At 38.9% G+C, this 18685-nt stretch overlaps 1 protein-coding gene across 1 annotated transcript in view; it reads left to right on the top strand.

The window, feature by feature from the left end:
* Positions 1-18685, top strand: part of LOC130707161 (peroxisomal multifunctional enzyme type 2-like) — a 50284-nt gene that overhangs the window by 26386 nt on the left and 5213 nt on the right. Inside the window, exons 13-15 of the mRNA XM_057540381.1 lie at positions 5620-5691; positions 8580-8683; positions 13043-13108. Of these exons, the coding sequence (XP_057396364.1) occupies positions 5620-5691; positions 8580-8683; positions 13043-13108 (242 nt within the window). The remainder of the gene's footprint in view (positions 1-5619; positions 5692-8579; positions 8684-13042; positions 13109-18685) is intronic.

Below are 18685 nucleotides of genomic sequence, written 5' to 3'. Positions count from 1 at the left end.
TTTGATTTGTGGTTACCATGGGGCTCATAGATGTTGATCTATGACTGTGTTTATTTGTTTTAAACCAGGTAGTCCCTTAAGTTCAAACACATTTTAAAAGCTCTACATTTTTTACTCGCTTCCCCCATACTTTGTGTTTTTTTTTTTTTTAATTAATTAATTTTTATGGCTGTGTTGGGTCTTCGTTTCTGTGCAAGGGCTTTCTCTAGTTGTGGCAAGCGGGGGCCACTCTTCATCACGGTGTGCAGGCCTCTCACTATCACGGCCTCTCTTGTTGTGGAGCACAGGCTCCAGATGCGCAGGCTCAGTAATTGTGGCTCACGGGCCCAGTTGCTCCGTGGCATGTGGGATCTTCCCAGACCAGGGCTCGAACCCGTGTCCCCTGCATTGGCAGGCAGATTCTCAACCACTGCGCCACCAGGGAAGCCCCTATACTTGTGTTTTTGATGTCATAGTTTACATCTTCATGTTTATCCCTTTACTGATTATTGTAGTTATACTTGATTTTACAATTTTTTTTGTTTTAGTCTTTGTACTAGCTTATTTAAGTGGTTGAGCCTCAGCCTTCCCTATATATTTGCCTTTACTAATGGGATTTTTTCTTTTCTATAGATACTTAATTCTTGTTATAGCTTTTTCTTTTCCACTTAGAGAAGACCCTTTAACATTTCTTTTAGGGTTGCTTTAGTATTGATGCTTATTCAAGAAGTTCTTTATCTCCCCTTCAATTCTGAAGGATAATCTTGCTGGGCAGAGTATCCTAAGTTGTAGGTTTTTCCCTTTCAGCACTTTAAATATACCATGCCACTCCCTTCTGGCCTGCAAAGTTTCTGCAGAACAATCAGCTGATAGCCTTATGGGCATTCCCTTGTATATGCTCTTTGTTTTTCTTTTGCTGCCTCTAGAATTCTCTCTTTAAGTTTTGCCATTTTTATTATGATATGTCTTGGTGCGGGTCTGTTTGGATTCATCTTGTTTGGGACCCTCTGTGTTTCCTGTACCTGGCTATCTGTTTCCTTCTTCAGACTTCGGAAATTTTCAGCCATAATTTTCATTAAATATATTTTTACCCCCTTCTCCCTTTCTTCTCCTTCTGGGACCCCTATAATGGAAAGTTGGTATGCATGATGTTACCCCAAAGATCCTTTAAAATGTTCTCATCTTTTTTCTTTTTGCTGTTCTGATTGGGTGATTTCCATTTTCTATCTTCCAGATCACTTATGTGTTCTTCTGTATCACCTAGTGTGCTGTTAATTCCTTTTAGTGTGTTTTTCTTTTCAGTTGTTGTATTCTTCAGTTCTGATTGGTTCTTTTTAGAATTTTCTAGCTCCTTGTTAAAACTCTCACTGTAGTCAGCTATTCTTTTCCATAATTCAGTTAGCATTCTTATTACTAATGCTTTGAATTCTTTATCTGGTAAATTGTTTATTTCTATTTCATTAGTTGTTTTTTTCAGGAGTTTTCTCTTGCTCTTTCAGTGGAAACAGATTCCTCTGTCTTTTCATTTTGCTTATCTATTTCTTTATCTATTGAAATTTGGTGAAATAGTTACCTATGGTGGTCTTGAAGGGGTGTTCTTTTGTGGGCATGTCCCTATACAGTCTGCATGTGCCCAGTGGCATTGATGGGAGAGCTGGATTTGATGTGAGCACAACTTATGTCTTTTCTCAAGGTGTGCTGGCAGCTGTCATCTTGGTAGGGGGTGGGGCTGGAGATGGAGGGGTAGGGCCAAGCCAGATGTTAGGTAGAGCTTCCCCTCTGCTTAGTGGCTGTTACCCCACTATTTGGTGCGGGGGCAGGTCCCAAGTTGCTGGAGCAGAAGCCCTGAGGGTCGGGTCTGAGCTGGCTAAGTTTCCTTTAAGTGTGTGCTTCCCCCCGCTCCCAGCACTGGCACCCTTACTCCAGAGGGGAGCAGTGGTGGAGCAAGAGGGGCAGGTGTGGGTAATCAGTGACGGTCAGAGCATGGTTTTGTTTTGTTTGTTTGTTTTTTTTAACATCTTTATTGGAGTATAATTGCTTTACAATGGTGTGTTAGTTTCTGCTTTATAACAAAGTGAATCAGTTATACATATACATATGTTCCCATATCTCTTCCCTCTTGCATCTCCCTCCCTCCCACCCTCCCTATCCCACCTCTCTAGGTGGTCACAAAACACAGAGCTGATCTCCCTGTGCTATGTGGTTACTTCCCACTAGCTATGTATTTTACGTTTGGTAGTGTATATATGTCCATGCCACTCTCTCACTTTGTCACATCTTACCCTTCCCCCTCCCCATATCCTCAAGTCCATTCTCTAGTAGGTCTGTGTCTTTATTCCCGTCTTGCCACTAGGTTCTTCATGACCCTTTTTTTTTCCCCCCTTAGATTCCATATATATGTGTTAGCATACAGTATTTGTTTTTCTCTTTCTGACTTACTTCACTCTGTATGACAGACTCTAACTCCATCCACCTCACTACAAATAACTCCATTTCGTTTCTTTTTATGGCTGAGTAATATTCCCGGAGCATGGGTTTCGTTTGGCATGGCCACCATCAGAGATCTGGGGCCCCTGTGCAGCCACCAGTAATTGCTGCCCCCTCGCTGCTCAGTTGCCATGTAGAGTTTGAACCTCCTCAGTGTCTCATGGCTGAGCCTTTTCCTCAATCATGGCAGCCCAGAGTGTGAAGCTGCGACATGAGGCACATGGTGCTGGCGTGTTCTCTCAGCTCAGGCTGGGGACCAGGGCAGTCGTAGGAAACCAGTCAGCTACCCAAGTGGTTTCAGTCTGCCCTCTCTGCCCTGCCTCAGGGGCACGTAAGTGTTCACGTGCTTCTGGAGTCCAGGCTTCCCACAGCCCTCCTGTTAATCCCACTGGCCCTCCAACCAGCCAAGGGGACTCGTGTTCCCCTTGTTGGACACCAGGGCTGGGGCGCCCAATGTGTGGCTTGAACTGCTCACTCCCCAGGGAAGGTCTCTTCCCGTGTAATCTCCTTTTTCCTCTGAGTCCCCTCTCAGGGACACAGGTCCTGACCTGATCGCTTTTCTTCCCTTTCTACCCAATTACCGGTGGGTCTTTCTTATAGTCTTGGTTGTACAGGTCTTTCTGTTAGTCTGCACTTAGTTTTCGGTGAGAATTGTTCTACATGTAGATGTATTTTTGATGTGTTTGTTGGTGGGGAGGTGAGTTCCGTGTCCTCCTGCTCCACCGTCTCAGTTTGAGTCTTCAGTTTAGTGTTACAGCCTAAGTTTTCACACAGCCCTTTTTTTAATCTGAGGCAGTGTGCAGTGTGTGGTCAGGTGAAGAAGTTTGGCTTTTATTTTAAAGACAATAGATAACCACTGAAGGACTGAAAGGAGAGAATTATATGATCAAACATGGATTTTAGAAAGCATCAACTCTGGCTCATGTTTGTAATGCTTGGATTTTAAGGGAATGAGATAGAGAGAAGGAGATTTTCTAAGAGACTGTTGTAATAATCTAGGTTAGAGACCGTGGTTGATTGAATAGGATTGTGGGCATGGGGATGGATATAAGTGGAGAAATTATAGAGATATGTAGGGAGTGGGCTTGGTGTTTGATTGGATGTGGAGTTGATCACCTGAGGAGGTCACCAGCAATTTGACAATGAATATTTATTGATTACTTCCTAACTTCTAAACTTTCTGCTAGGGTTGTGAATAAATGGAGAATGGAAGTAAATCTGGACTCTGCCCTCACGGAGCATATAACCTAGCTGGTGGGGAGGGTAGCCAATAGTCAAAAAGCCACACAAATAAATGTACACTTGCAACTATATGTGATAAACATTACAGATGAAACATACGTGATACCATTAGAACTTAAAATAGAAGGATTTAGCATAATCAGGTTGGTAATCAGGTTGACTTTGGGAAAAAATAACTTCAGACATAATAGGAGAGCATGTTTTAAAGTTGGTCAGAGTGGACATGCAGGTACCTAGTTAGAAGTCTGTTGTGGTAGTTCAAATGAAATGATGGTAGCTTAGGCTAAGGTGGTGGTGGAGAGATGGAGAGAAGTGGGAGAAGCAGAGAGAGATTTAGGAGGTGAAAGTGACAGCAATCTAGGTATCCTTAGCGTTTCTTTTACCATCTTTCATACCCAGGCGGGTACCAAGTTCTTTGATTCTCTCCCTTCAATACATTTAGAATCCTATTTCTGTCCCCCTCACTTTGACCACCATCATCTCTCACTTTCTAAGTGTTCTCTCTGCCTCCATTCTTTTTTTTTTTTTTTAAAGAGATTGGAGTTTATTTATTTATTTATTTTTGGCTGTGTTGGGTCTTCGTTTCTGTGCAAGGGCTTTCTCTAGTTGCGGCAAGCGGGGGCCACTCTTCATTGCGGTGCACGGGCCTCTCACTATCGCGGCCTCCTGTTGCAGAGCACAGGCTCCAGACGCGCAGGCTCAGTAATTGTGGCTCACGGGCCCAGCTGCTCCGCGGCATGTGGGATCTTCCCAGACCAGGGCTCGAACCCGTGTCCCCTGCATTAGCAGGCAGATTCTCAACCACTGTGCCACCAGGGAAGCCCTCTGCCTCCATTCTTGCTCCCTTCAGGTCTGCTCATCTCACTGCAGCCAGAATATTATTTCCAAAATGCAAGTGTATTTGTCACTTCCCTGTTAAAAACCCCAGATGGCTGTTCATAGACTTCAGGATGAAGTCAGAAACTTTTCATATAATCTAGCTTCTCCCAGTCTCTGCATACTCCAGTCTTGCCACATACTTAGACACTATTTTATGAGGCAGGGGTCATGCTGAAGTTTCTGGCTTGGCAGTTGGGTGGATAGTACCATTCATTCGTATAGGGAACAAAAGAGAAAAACAGGTTGGAGAAAAAGATTATGAGTTCACTCCCAAATAATTGTTAATCCATCAAGACATTACCAGTTAAATAATGGAACAGTCCCTAAAAGAACAGAGTAGTTAGAAAGAAACACTGTCTAACTGAAGCCCATAGAGTAGAGATTTGAGAAGGAATGGGGTAGCTGGTGTTGGCTGTATGCTTAACAAGTGTTCATTGAATGATTGAAAATTGTTACTTTTTACAACCTAATGTATCAGAATTATTGATGTTTCAAATTTGGTGACTCAGGTATTCTGATTGCTTTTAATGTTTATGATTCAACATTATATTGAAAATTATTCTTTTTTTTTTTTTTTTTAAATTTTATTTATTTATTTATTATTATTATTATTTTTTTGGCTGTGTTGGGTCTTCGTTTCTGCGCAAGGGCTTCCTCTAGTTGTGGCAAGTGGGGGCCACTCTTCATCGCGGTGCGCGGTTCTCTCACTATCGCAGCCTCTCTTGTTGCGGAGCACAGGCTCCAGATGCGCAGGCTCAGTAGTTGTGGCTCACGGGCCCAGTTGCTCCGCGGCATGTGGGATCTTCCCAGACCAGGGCTCGAACCCGTGTCCCCTGCATTGGCAGGCAGATTCTCAACCACTGCGCCACCAGGGAAGCCCTGAAAATTATTCTAAATCATGATTTTTTAGTTTTACTGAACTTACAGTGGAAGTTATGTTAATTTCTCTCATGTCTTCATATAACTTATGGTCTTTAAAACAGTCTCCTTATTTATTTATTTATTATTTATTTATTTACTTTCCATTTTTAGGAAAATTAAAATGTGAAGCAATTGTTGCTGACGTCCTGGATAAAGGATCCGGTTTAATAATGCTTATGGATGGTAACTCATTTCTAGTTCTTATAATAATATTGTTAGATTCATAGGCTTTGTATGTAACGTAATACTTTATCACAGAAGTTGATTAATAAGTTTCTATTTATCTTCCAATTGTGAGAAAGCAAGATTAGTGTTCTAAAAATTCATAAGCTTTTTTAGAAAATACGGGAGGAGGGGGTGGAGTAGATTGTGGTAGAGGTCCAGAGAGTGGGACATTTCAGGGGATTTGTAACAACATAACCAAAGCACAGAGGTGAGAAATGTAGCTGGTATAGCAAACATAGAGGAGAATTATGCTTCCTAGAGTATGTTTTTTGGCAGGAATGAATACATAGACTGCCCTCAGTTGATAATTAGGCTATGTTGTAGATACTCTTTTCTGTGTTAGCTCTTTGGAACTTCAAACGTATTTGACCCCTGAATCATTCTTATAAATGGTAGTTAGGTTCTTAACCTTGCACATTCAAACCTATTGAACTTATAATGGGGTTTAAACACCATAACCACATTTTATTTGCAGTGGAAAAAAAGATGATAGTAGTTTAATGAATGTTGAAATACTAGTAACTAAACATAAGCCAAAGATACATTGCTTAGAATTTATTTGTTTTAAAGTTTAAGAACAATAGAAATAGATAAACATTATAAAAAATTTTGGAAATAACAGTGGAAAGTTTTTGTCTGGTATTTGGAATGTAGGCTTTATCATTTTTGTTCTAAATACATAGGAGGTTATACTGAATATGTTGTTTTGGAACTTGCCTTGTTTTTACTTAATAATATATTGAGAACATTTTTAATGCTCTTAAATATTTTTCTAGTACATTGTTTTTGTTAACTCATAGTTTACAAAGTAAACTATGTATTTCATCATAGACACATAGAACATGTGTCTGTTCTCTCTCTTTCCCTCTTCCTCCTTACCCCTCTTCTTTCTTTTTTAAGGTTTTGGTATTTTCTTACCACTCCAAATATTGGCTAACATTTGGCTGGAACTCTCCTGGTTTTCTTTTAGTCTTCTCACCATTCTACCAAATGTCTACCACAAAAAAGTTTTGCAGTAACCTTAGCTTTAATTTTTACTATTCTTTCTTGATCTACTCCATTTATTTAGCTATAGCTTGGTAATGGGTAATAATGTATTAGAAGTTGTAGATAAAATATAGATGAAATTAGATATCCAATTTTCTGTGTAATAAGGATAAAAGTCTTATTTTAAATGCAAATCACCATGACTTCCCTTATTTTTTGTTATAATTATATTTTTCCTTATTATACAATTCAAAATCATATTCCTAGTTTTATAGTGCTGGTGATTTAGGTGATGCTCAAACTGTCACCAGGAAAGTAGTCAGTAGAAAGAGGGACAGCTGTCTTTCATTCATTACTTGCTTACTTATTCACTAACTTGCTCAGTCACATCGTTTGTTCATTGATTTACTAATTAATTTAATACATATTTATTAGGTACCTTTTCTGTCCCAGTTACTATTCTAATTGCTGGAAATATGATGGTGAGCAAAAAAGCCGTGATCCTGCCCTCCTGAAGCTTATACCTTCATTCTCACTTATTTCTTCTTTTACATTCCAGGCTCTATTGAGGACTTCAGCAGAATGTTTGAAAATTTGGGAGTGTGGTTATCTGTATTTTATTTTAATTTTTTAATTTTATTGAATTATTGAATTTTAGTGGATTTACAATGTTGTGTTAAATTCTGCTGTACAGCAAAGTGATTTAGTTATACATATATACATACTTTTTCGTATTCTTTTCCATTATGGCTTATCACAGGATATTGAATATAGTTCCCTGTGCAATACAGTAGGACCTTGTTGTTTATCCATCCTATATATAATAGTTTCCATCTGCTAATCCCAAACTCCCAATCCATCCCTCCACCACCTTCCCTTCCCTTCCCCTAGGCCACCACAAGTCTGTTCTCTATATCTCTGAGTCCGTTTCTGTTTTGTAGATATGTTCATTTGTGTCATATTTTAGATTCCACATATAAGTGATATCATATGGTATGTGTCTGTCTCTTTCTGACTTCTCTTGGTATGATAATCTCTAGGTGCATCCATGTTGCTGCAGATGGCATTATTTCAGTCTTTTTTATGGCTGAGTAATATTCCAGTGTGTGTGTGTTTGTGTATCACATCTTCTTTATCCATTCATCTGTTGATGGACTTTTAGGTTGTTTCCATGTCTTGGCTATTGTAAATAGTGTTGCTATGAACATAAGGGTGCATGCATCTTTTTGAATTATAGTTTTGTCTGGATATATGCCTAGGAGTGGGATTGCTGGATCATATGGCAATTCTATTTTTCGTTTTTTGAGGAACCTCCATACTGTTTTCCATAGTGGCTGCACCAATTTACATTCCTACCAACAGTGTAGGAGGGTTCCCTTTTCTCCACACCCTCTCCAGCATTTGTTATTTGTAGACTTTTTAATGATGGTCATTCTGACCAGTGTGAGGTGGTACCTCGTTGTAGTTTTGATTTGCATTTCTCTAATAATTAGCGATGATGAGCATCTTTTCATGTGTGTTAGTCTGCATTTTATAGTGGAATTGTTTGAAAGGTTTGAGAAGGAGAGAATTGAAATATGAAAGGCAGTTGGGGCACTTTAAGAAGAGGTGAGATGAACTGCTGTTTCATAGTCCAGAAAGGATTTGTCAAGATCCTCTTCTCTCTGCCTTCCAGAGACTGGTAGTGAATGATTAAAATGAGTGCTCTGTATCCCAAACTTGGGTGTCTTTAAATTGCAAAGCCTTTTAGTAATTGGATTTTGTTTCTGAAACTTTTAAAAGGATTGTTGATCACATATTGGGTAACTAGTTATGTCTTTTGGTAATAACCTCTTTTTTTTTTTTCATTTGCTTTTCAGTCTACTCTTACTCTGGGGAGGAACTTATATGTTATAATCAGTTCTCCATCTTTGTTGTTGGCGCTGGAGGCTTTGGTGGAAAACGGACGTCAGACAAAGCTAAGGTAGGCTATGACTTCATAAGTGAGATACATGTGTCGTTAAATATCCTTATCTGTATTTTGAACTTACCATATGTGTAATTTCATAGAGTAGGATTTCAGTAATCCACACTTCTTTGAACCAGAATGTGTTCCTTGGATTTGAAATGCTGTTTATATTTGTATATTTTAATATATAACATATGTTATATATAGAAAAGTCTGGCTGACGTAAGTGTAATGTAGCTGAGGTAACTATGGGAATATCTTTACTTTCTTATGCAAACTTTGCCTGCATCCAAAACTCTTTAGAAAAACCTAACACTTAGAAGTGATCCTTGTATAAATGCAAATTATCATTCATTAAATGACTTGAGCATTTCTCTTGTATAAAACAATTCTAGTTACTCTTTAGTTCTCAAATTCTATCCAAAAACATATTTTTTTCCTAAAAATATTTTGTAAATTGGATTTTACATCAATTTAACCTAGCTTTTACCTCTGCCCTCAGTTCCCTGAATAGGGCTGCACTGTCTTCCTAGGAGGAGCAGCTCACTCATTTTTCCTATTACCCCCACCCCGGCTCCCCGGCCCCAGCTTGTGTTGCAGAAGCTCAATTCCAGGTAAAAGTGGCTGAGAGTTACGGGGCTGTCTTCCTCCACCCTGTCCCCACTTGTAGGGTGGAGACTGTGTTCCACCATGGCAGGCTGAGAACACTAGGGCCCTGATAACTCTTGCCCAGGCTGCTCATAGCATGGGGGTCCCCTGCTGCTAGAGGCAAGCTGAGAAGACCAGAAGCTCCGACCTCTGCCTAGGACTCTTCTTGTAAAGTGAGGATGTCACTTGGAGAGAAGTGGGCCACTATCCTTGCCCTCATGTCCGTGGCAGTGGTGCAGAGGTTTTGCCTGGGGGGCAAGGCAGGCTGTAATGATAGAGAGCTCTGAAGCCCTTCCCACGGAAACTGACTCATTTTGGTACCAAGTATTTGGAAGCTCAAAAGTAAGGATGGTTTCAAAAACAAGGTTACTTTAGTGATAATCAAGAGGAGGCTGGTAGCTCCATGGAAGCAGTAAACTAAACTAGTCCAACTAGAAGTTTGCCAGAGAGAACCATGGAAAGAGACAGCTAAGGAGAGTCGTCATGGGATCATAACAAACCTCAAAGACTGGCCTCAAAGACTACACCTCCTAAAAGGCCTGACTTTAATTGGATCAGACTGTGGAACAATTTATGCCCCAGGGCACTGTTGAAAATAATAGAACAGTCATCTGGCAATTTGTGAAGCCCAACAGCTGGACAGACAGTTTAACAGAGAGATCAGGGAGAGACGGTCACAGAGTGCCCTGCTAAAACCACTGTCATCCCAGGCTGACTGTGCTCGCCCAAGGCTGTACCCTCTGAGGAGCAACATCAGAGTCTGCACACTGTGGGGGAAATATACTTAACTAAAATCGTCTAGCCAAATGAATCGTCTAAACAAATGAACAAGTTAACAATAACAACAAGCCCTGGAAGGGGAAAGGGGTCTCAGTATCCAGAGTTGCTGCAATATATTATCTAAAGTATCCAGTTATCAACAAAAAAATTACAAGATCTGAAAGAAATAAAAGAGTATGACCCATAGATAGGAAAAAACAAAACAAAACAGAACAGGCAACAGAGATTGCTTTTGAGACAACTTAATAGGAAAAGACTTCAAAGCATTTATTGTAAATATAGTCAAAGAACTAAAGGAAACCATGCTTAAAGAAGTAAAGTGTGTAAAGAAGTAAAGTATGAGGACAATGTCTCATCAAATAGAGAAAAATTGGGGAATTCCCTGGTGGTCCAGTGGTTAGCATTCCGCACTTCCACTGCAGGGAGCATGGGTTCAGTCCCTGGTCGGGGAACTAAGATCCTGCAAGCTGCGTGGTGTGGCTCAAAAAAAAAAAAAAAAAAAGAGAAAGAAATCAATAAATAGAAATTATATTAAAAAAGAACCAAATAGAAGTAGTTCTGGAACTGAAAGTACAATAACTGAAATGAAGAATTTACTAGAGGGTCTCAACAGTAGATTTGAAGTGGCTTTTTGATTTTAATCAAAAAGCTTGAAAGTCCATTCATCTGTTGATGAATCAAAAATCTTGAAGATCAAAAATCAAAAAGCTTGAAGATCGATCAATCTATCTATGTCTGAAGAACAGAAAGAAAAAAGGTGAAGAAAAAGAATGAAGAGGCTTCAGAGAAATGTGAAATACCATTAAGTACACCAGCTTTTATGTAATGGGCATACCAGAGAGGAGAGAGAAAGAAGCAGAAAAAATAATTGAAGGAACAATGGCATGGATGAAAAACGTTGATCTACACATCCAAGAAGCTCAACTGCTCCAATTAGGATATAAATGCAAAGAGGAAGATCTAGACAGACGTTTCTCCAAAGAAGACATACAGATGGCCAAAAAGCACATGAAAACATGCTCAACATCACTAATTATTAGAGAAATGCAAATCAAAACTATGAGTTATCACCTCACACTGGTTAGAATGGCCATCATCAAAAAATCTACAAACAGTAAATGCTGGAGAGGGTGTGGAGAAAAGGGAACCCTTTTGCACTGTTGGTGGGAATGCAAATTGATACAGCCACTACGGAGAACAGTATGGAGGTTCCTTAAGAAATGAAAAATAGAGTTAGCATATGATCCAGCAATCCCACTACTGGGCATACATCTGGAGAAAACCACACACCCCAATGTTCATAGCAGCACTGTTCACAATAGCCAGGACATGGAGGCAACCTAAATGTCCATCAGCAGAGGAATGGGGGCTTCCCTGGTGGTGCAGTGGTTAAGAATCCGCCTGCCAATTCAGGGGACACAGGTTCAAGTCCCAGTCCGGGAAGATCCCACATGCCGTGGAGCAACTAAGCCCGTGCGGCACAACTACTGAGTCTGTGCTGTAGCACCCACGAGCCGCAACTACTGAGCCCGCGTGCTACAACTACTGAAGCCTGTGCGCCTAGAGCCTGTGCTCCGCAACAAGAAAAGACACCGCAAGGAGAAGCCTGCGCACTGCAATGAAGAGAGCCCCCGCTCACTGCAACTAGAGAAAGCCCGCACACAGCAACAAACATCCAACACAGCCAAAAAAAATAAATAAATTTATTAAAAAAAAAAAGATTTATGCACTTAAAAAAAAAAAAGGAATGGATAAAGAAGAGTGGTACATATATACAATGGACTATTACTCAGCCATAAAGAAGAATGAAATAATGCCATTTGCAGGAACATGGATGGACCTAGAGACTGCCATACTGAGTGAAGTAAGTCAGATAAAGACAAATATCATATGATATCACTTATATGCAGAATCTGAAAAAAAAAATACAAATGAACTTCTTTACAAAACAGAAATAGAGTCACAGATGTAGAAAACAAACTTATAGTTACCAGGGGGGAAATGGTGGGGGAGTGATAATTTAGGAGATTGGGATTGACATATACATACTACTGTATATAAAATAGATAACTAATAAGGAGTTAACTGTATAGCACAGGGAACTCTACTCAATATTCTGTAAGGACCTATATGGGAAAAGAATCTAAAAAAGAGTGGAGATATAGATATAGATATATATATGTATAACTGATTCACTTTGCTGTACACCTGAAATTAACACAACATTGTAAATCAACTATACTCCAATAAAAATTAAAAAGAAAATAAATGCAAAGAGATCCACACCCTTAGTAAAGTGCATTTAAAGATTAAATCAATATAGATGTGAATTGTTGGTCTAATTCTTACAGTTATTGTCATCGTTTGCATTGGGAAAAGAGTCTTTACCTTTTTCTCCTTTGTGGCCTAGAGAATGGATCTGGTTATATAATTCCTTTCGTTAAACAAGGTCATTTCAGGGAAATCATAATGTAGATGAAGCTAGCAGTTATGAAATTTTAAATGTCATTATGTGCTGAAAATAAAATATTAAAATAAACTTTTTATCCAGCTTGCAGATTTTGTTACAGTCAGCCCTCCATATCTGTGGGTTCTGTATCCACAGGTTTGGCATCTGCAGATTGAACCAACCGTGGATCAAAAATATTCAGAAAAAAAAAATTCCAGAAAGTTCCCAAACTATTTACACAGCATTTCCATTGTATTAGGTATTATAAGTGTATGGGAGGATGTGCATAGATTATATGCAAATACTATACCGTTTTATATAAGGGATTTGAGCATCTGCAGATCTTGGTATCCATGAAGGGGTCCTGGAACCAATCACCCTTGGAAACTGAGGGATGACTGTATATTGAAACATGGTTGTTTATCAAATATCAGTCTGGGTAAAGAGAATAACAATTATTTTGTTATAATTTAACGTGTAATGTTTTTTGATCTCAGGTAGCTGTAGCCATACCTAATAGACCTCCTGATGCTGTACTTACAGATACCACCTCACTTAATCAGGTAAGAATGTATTTTCGAAAAGTGATAAAGCCACCTGACTCCTGACACTTTTTGATTGATAACTCTGATACCCTGTAATTTTGTGAGTCCAAAAGTAGTGGCTGTGTTCTTCTATGTAATAAAAATAATGGCATATTTCTGTAGTTGAAATTCGTTCTTTCTGAATTTTTACTTAGCAGTTTTTTTCTCCACTAGGTATCAAAAGAAAATGTAAAATGGCTTTTCATTAGTCAATTGAAAAAGCATCATGCTTTGTTGGCAATGGATTGCTTGCCTTAAGGAGACTGCCTAGCTTAGTAGTGAAGAATTTCATTAAAGCCTTAGAGAGCAGGATAAAATAAAAGGCAAATTTCAGTTATCCTTTCTTCTATTGGAAAAGAAAACTGAGCTACATTGCTTCGAGAGAGATTATTTTATGCTAACTTTAGTGGACAGGTACAATAAAGCATCTGAGAAAGGAGTAGATGATTTAATCTCATTTGTTTGGCATAAATAATATGTTTTCTGATGGAGGAGTTAAAATGCCCTGTCAGTTAACAAATTCTGTAAGCATGCAAAGATTTATCTAAGAAGCAAAAGGTGACCATAAAGATGAGAAAAGCAACTTTGTTTTTGAGAGACCTGACGATTCTTCCCTAAGATGGCCAGAATCCTAACCATGCAAATATAGAGCAGAATATGTAAAGCTCTGAAGTTATGCTGTGAATAAGCAGGTGATGACAGCACATTATTTGTAAAATTCACTTATTTTTTGATACTAATTTTGATATACTTGATATGAGAACTTCTGCAGGATTTATGTGTGCTGGCAAATAGGAATATAATTTCATGAGCCAGAAAGAATTAAGTTTGGAACATATTAATTGTATTTTTTTATACACTATATAATTGGGTGATAGAACAATACTTTCTACCTCAGATTAGTTTTTGCCTTTAATTGTTCTTCCCATCCCTATTTCTTATCAGTTTCTTAAGAGAGCACTCATATTTATGTTTAATTAAAGCTTCATAGTGAAATTAATTTTATTAGCACACTGAAGAACAGAAGACTTCATGGTTTCATGGTTCAGAAAACCCAGAAATGCTCCATTATTATTCTTGTGTTACTGAAATAATAAAATGTATCTGCTGTAGATAAGAAAAGCTGAATAGTTTCCATGGCTTGAATTTCTTTATACAGTAAGCAGAAAGATTTTCTTGTTTTCTTTTTTCAGATGAATAGAACTTTTTGTTAGCTTTTAGCAGACTTGAGTATTTTGCTGTGTGACAAAGGACAGTTTATAAGTTAACAAATCTTTTTTGTATAAATAATGGGCACCCATCATTTGACAGAGGTTCCTGACCATTTGTATCATATGGTCACTCGAGAATATGATAAAAACTACCGACTGTCTCTTCAAAAACATTTTGCATAAAACTTTGCATAAATTTCAGGGGATTTGTGGGCTGTTTTAAATTGGATCTGTGCTATAGGAGATACAAATCAAGTAGAAGAAGTGTGATCTATTGACAAGGAACTGAAAGGACACTTAGATATAAGGCGTAGATGTCTTCATTTCTAGGGCACCTATTCTAAGCAACGAATGATTAAATACAAGGCTTTGAATTATAGAGTAAGTGCTGTAGACATTCTGAGATGGGCTACTCATTAGAGAATGACATACAGAAGAGTTTGGTAGGAAAGATGGGACTTCTGAACTAAAATGGTGTATAGATCTTCTGTCTTGCCAGGGGTATAAGGCTTGCAGTATGGCCTGGAAGGGGATAAGAACTTAGTAATGATAGCAGAAAAGAGCATGATGTATGTACAAGGAGTAAGAATTAGAGCATTCACACCGGAGAGTGGTGGGAGATGATTGTGGACGAACAGACCTTTAAGGAGAAGTGGAAATGGAACAGATTATGTTGTTATAGCCTAAACTTTGTGCCAGGTATTTAAATTAAATAAGTAACTTTTCAATCAGTAGGGAAACTGGCAACCATAGCTCTACCAATATCACTTCTGGAATATTTTGTTTTTCATGCCTTTAGGAAAATTTCTTCATCTTCAAACTGGTATATAGTACAAGTATACTTCATGGTTTTTCATAATTAATAAAGAGAAAATTATTCCCCGATAATCTAGAAAGACCAAAGAATAAATAGGTAACAGGTGTCAGGCTTTGTATTTGAGGAGAATGAAAACAAGTATCTTTAGTTTCCCTAGATACATATCTCCTACTACTTATTCTAACAATTAGGACCTTAGCTACCATCATTGTTAAATAAAGTTAATCTTTGGAATATTGGTTATACTATCCATTAAAGTATAATTCTTTATTATATTACCATGTGTATTGTAAGTACTTTTAAAATTTTGTTTTGAAACAGTGATTTATTATTTTGCATGACTCTGGGTCGCCTGGGTGGTCCTTGTACTACAAACGGTGTTGGCTGTCACTCATGTGGCTGTTCTCAGACGGCGGCTGGGTGGGGCAGGAAAGTCCCGGATGGCTCTTTCACAAGTGCAGGGTCTTAGTGCTCCCTGTTGGCTGGCGTGCCTCTAATCTCCACCTGGCTTCTTCTCCGGGTGGTGTCTCATCTTCCAGGGCCTTTCTCTGTGGCCCTCAAGGGGATTTCTATTTCAATTTCTGGAGCTCTTTCCTGTGTAGCTTCCTCCCTTTCAGTACGTCTGCATTCCAGCTGCCCATTCTCCCAGAACTCTGATCTTTATCTCTTTAACTCTTTGAGACTGTTTTGCTATGTTTCGGTTTCCCTTTTTGCACTGCAGTCTAGAAAGTGCTGTCAGGCAGAGCGCTGTGGCCATTGTAGAGTCCATCTTGTTTGTTTCTTTTCTATCAAGAATCATAATCCTGTCCTGCCTACTGTCCAATGTCTAAGAACAGTATCTCCCTCGCCCACTTAAAAAAAATTTTTTTTTCCTAATTGTTTACAGTGGAAGAGTAAGTTCATTCCACTTATTCCATCTAGGCTGAAAGTGGAAGTCCTATACCTTTTTATATGCCCATAGTGCCCAATTTTCTCATTTATTACTATTTGTTTTCTCAGTTTTTATTGCTGTGCTTTGTTTCCTACTTGTTTCTAACAATTAAAGAGCCTATTTTATTTTCTTGTTTCTCTTTCCCTTACAGTTCCCATTTTGGGGAATGCATTAATTTTACTTTTTCAGAACAATTTAACATTTATATATTATTCTTCCCTCTTCCCCACCTTTGTTTTAGTCTTAGATTTGCAATCGAATATATATCAATCCTTTTGCCAAAGGTTCTCCCATATCTCCTGGTTGGATAAAGCTCCTCCTGTGGTAGGTTCCCCAAGAAGGCCTCGTGTATAGTATTCCTTTGGTTCCTATGTATTTATTTATTTATTAAATAAATTTATTTATTTATTTTTGGCTGCACTGGGTTGTCGTCGCTGCGCGCGGGCTTTCTCTAGTTGCAGCAATCGGGGGCTACTCTTCGTTGTGGTGCGCGGGCTTCTCGTTGTGGTGGTTTCTCTTTGTTTCGGAGCACGGGCTCTAGGCGTGCGGGCTTCAGTAGTTGTGGCACGTGGGCTCAGTAGTTGTGGCTCATGGGCTCTAGAGCACAGGCTCAGTAGTTGTGGCACATGGGCTTAGTTGCTCTGCGGCATGTGGGATCTTCCTGGACCAGGGCTTGAACCAATGTCCCCTTGCACTGGCAGGCGGATTCTTAACCACTACGCCACCAGGGAAGTCCGGTTCCTATGTATTTAAAACTATTTTTCTATACCCTGGATACTCAAAGGACAGCTTGGCTGGATATGAATCTTGAGTTTCTTAAAATGGTGTTCCATTGTTGCCTGGCTTTCTATATTGCTGTTTAGAAGTCTGATGCCAGTCATTATCTTCCTTTAAGTTACTTGATCTTTATCCTCAAGGGCTTTAGGATTTTTTTTTCCTTCATCTTTAAAAATCTAATAGTTTTACTAGGATAAGTCTCAGTGTTGCTCATTCCAGGTCCGTTTTCCCATGTACCTGGTGGGCCTTTTTAATATGTGTGTTCAGATCTTCTATTTTCAAAAAGTTTTCTAGGGTTATAATTTTAAATATTAGTTCTTATTCATTGTTTTATTTTTATTTCTTCAGGTACTCTTTATGTACATTGGATCTTTTTCTATCTTTCTTCCAACCATTTTCTGTCCTTTTGTAGTTCTTTATTAATCTCATTTCCATTCTCTTGGTTTTTTTCTTCTTTTTCTTCTATGCCCCTTATTAAAATTTTGTTTGAATATGTTCTCCTTTGGGAACATTATAATTTAGTCTTCAATTTCTGGTATGACTTTGATTTTTCTTTTATTTCTTTCCCGAGTTTAATCATCTCTTACTTCATTTCTTCATGTTTGTTGTCCATTTATATTTTTGGTTTTTGAATTTCAGATTCCAGATGTTTATTTCCTATCCCCAAATGCTTGAGTATTGTGTTATCGTTTTCTTCTGTTTGCTAGTTGTTTTGTTTGGGAAAATTGTATTTATTATAATGTTTTGGTTCTTATTTTCTTTTTTAGTCTTATTGTAGCTTTGTACAGGTGAAGATTACTTACCTATATGCATTTTGTAGGTAAAGTTAGTAGTTTGGGACAGTTTACAAGGTTCTTAAAGAAATTCAAGATTGTCATCTGTCAGTATAGCAAAGTGCCTTTTCTTTAATGGATGGCTTTTTGGAGTAAGGCATAGTGGGGAAGTGTTTTATTAAATTTTTTGTAGTTCTCTTTATCCTGCAGGATCATAAATTTCCCCTCTTGCTTCTCTTTCTTCACCATTCGTCTTCGAAGGAGACATCTTTGTTTTATCCTCTTCTTCCTCAGAAGTATTGCCTTTCTAGGACTGCCGTTTGGAGGCCCGTGCACTTTTAATTCTTTTCTCAGTAGTCAGTATTCTAATCTTCCAGGATTCTTCTCAGTATTTTTGTCCTCGAGGTAGACTGTCTGTGTCTCGAAGTGATTTTTCTTTGTTTCCTTTTTTCTCTTCCATGAGCTTCTGCTATACTCCCCCTCCCCACCCCTACCACTCTCTCTAGCAGTTTTGAGAGGGTGCTCACAAGACAGTGCTGCTGGATATAGGTGTTTTTTTTTCTACTTATAGGAATTTGAAGTGTGTGGTTTTTCTCTTCTAATTACACTGTAGGCCTGGGATCTGTGTAGTTTTACTTGTTTTTCTTGTCGATCTGTTTGCTTTTTTAGGGGATGTGAGGATTTGGGAAGAACTAATTCCTGACCTTTTTTATTTAGCATTTGGTTTAACTTAATGTACACTTTAAAAAAAAAATTTACTTATTTATTTGGCTGCATTGGGTCTTAGTTGTGGCACACAGGGTCTTCGTTGCGGCATGCGGACTCTTTCACTGAGACACGTGGGCCCTCTAGTTCTGGTGCGCAGGCTCCAGGGTGTGTGGGATCAGTAGTTACGGCACGTGGGCTCTCTAGTTGTGGTGCGCGGGCTCTAGAGGGTGTGCGCTCAGTAGTTGTGGCGCAAGGGCCTAGTTGCCCCTTGGCATGTGGGGTATTAGTTCCCTGACCAGGGATCAAACCCATGTCCCCTGCACTGGAAGGTGGATTCTT

Source organism: Balaenoptera acutorostrata, chromosome 2 (assembly GCF_949987535.1).
Source record: "Balaenoptera acutorostrata chromosome 2, mBalAcu1.1, whole genome shotgun sequence".
NCBI classification, from domain to species: Eukaryota; Metazoa; Chordata; class Mammalia; order Artiodactyla; family Balaenopteridae; genus Balaenoptera; species Balaenoptera acutorostrata.
This window is presented reverse-complemented; position numbering and strand designations above follow the sequence as displayed.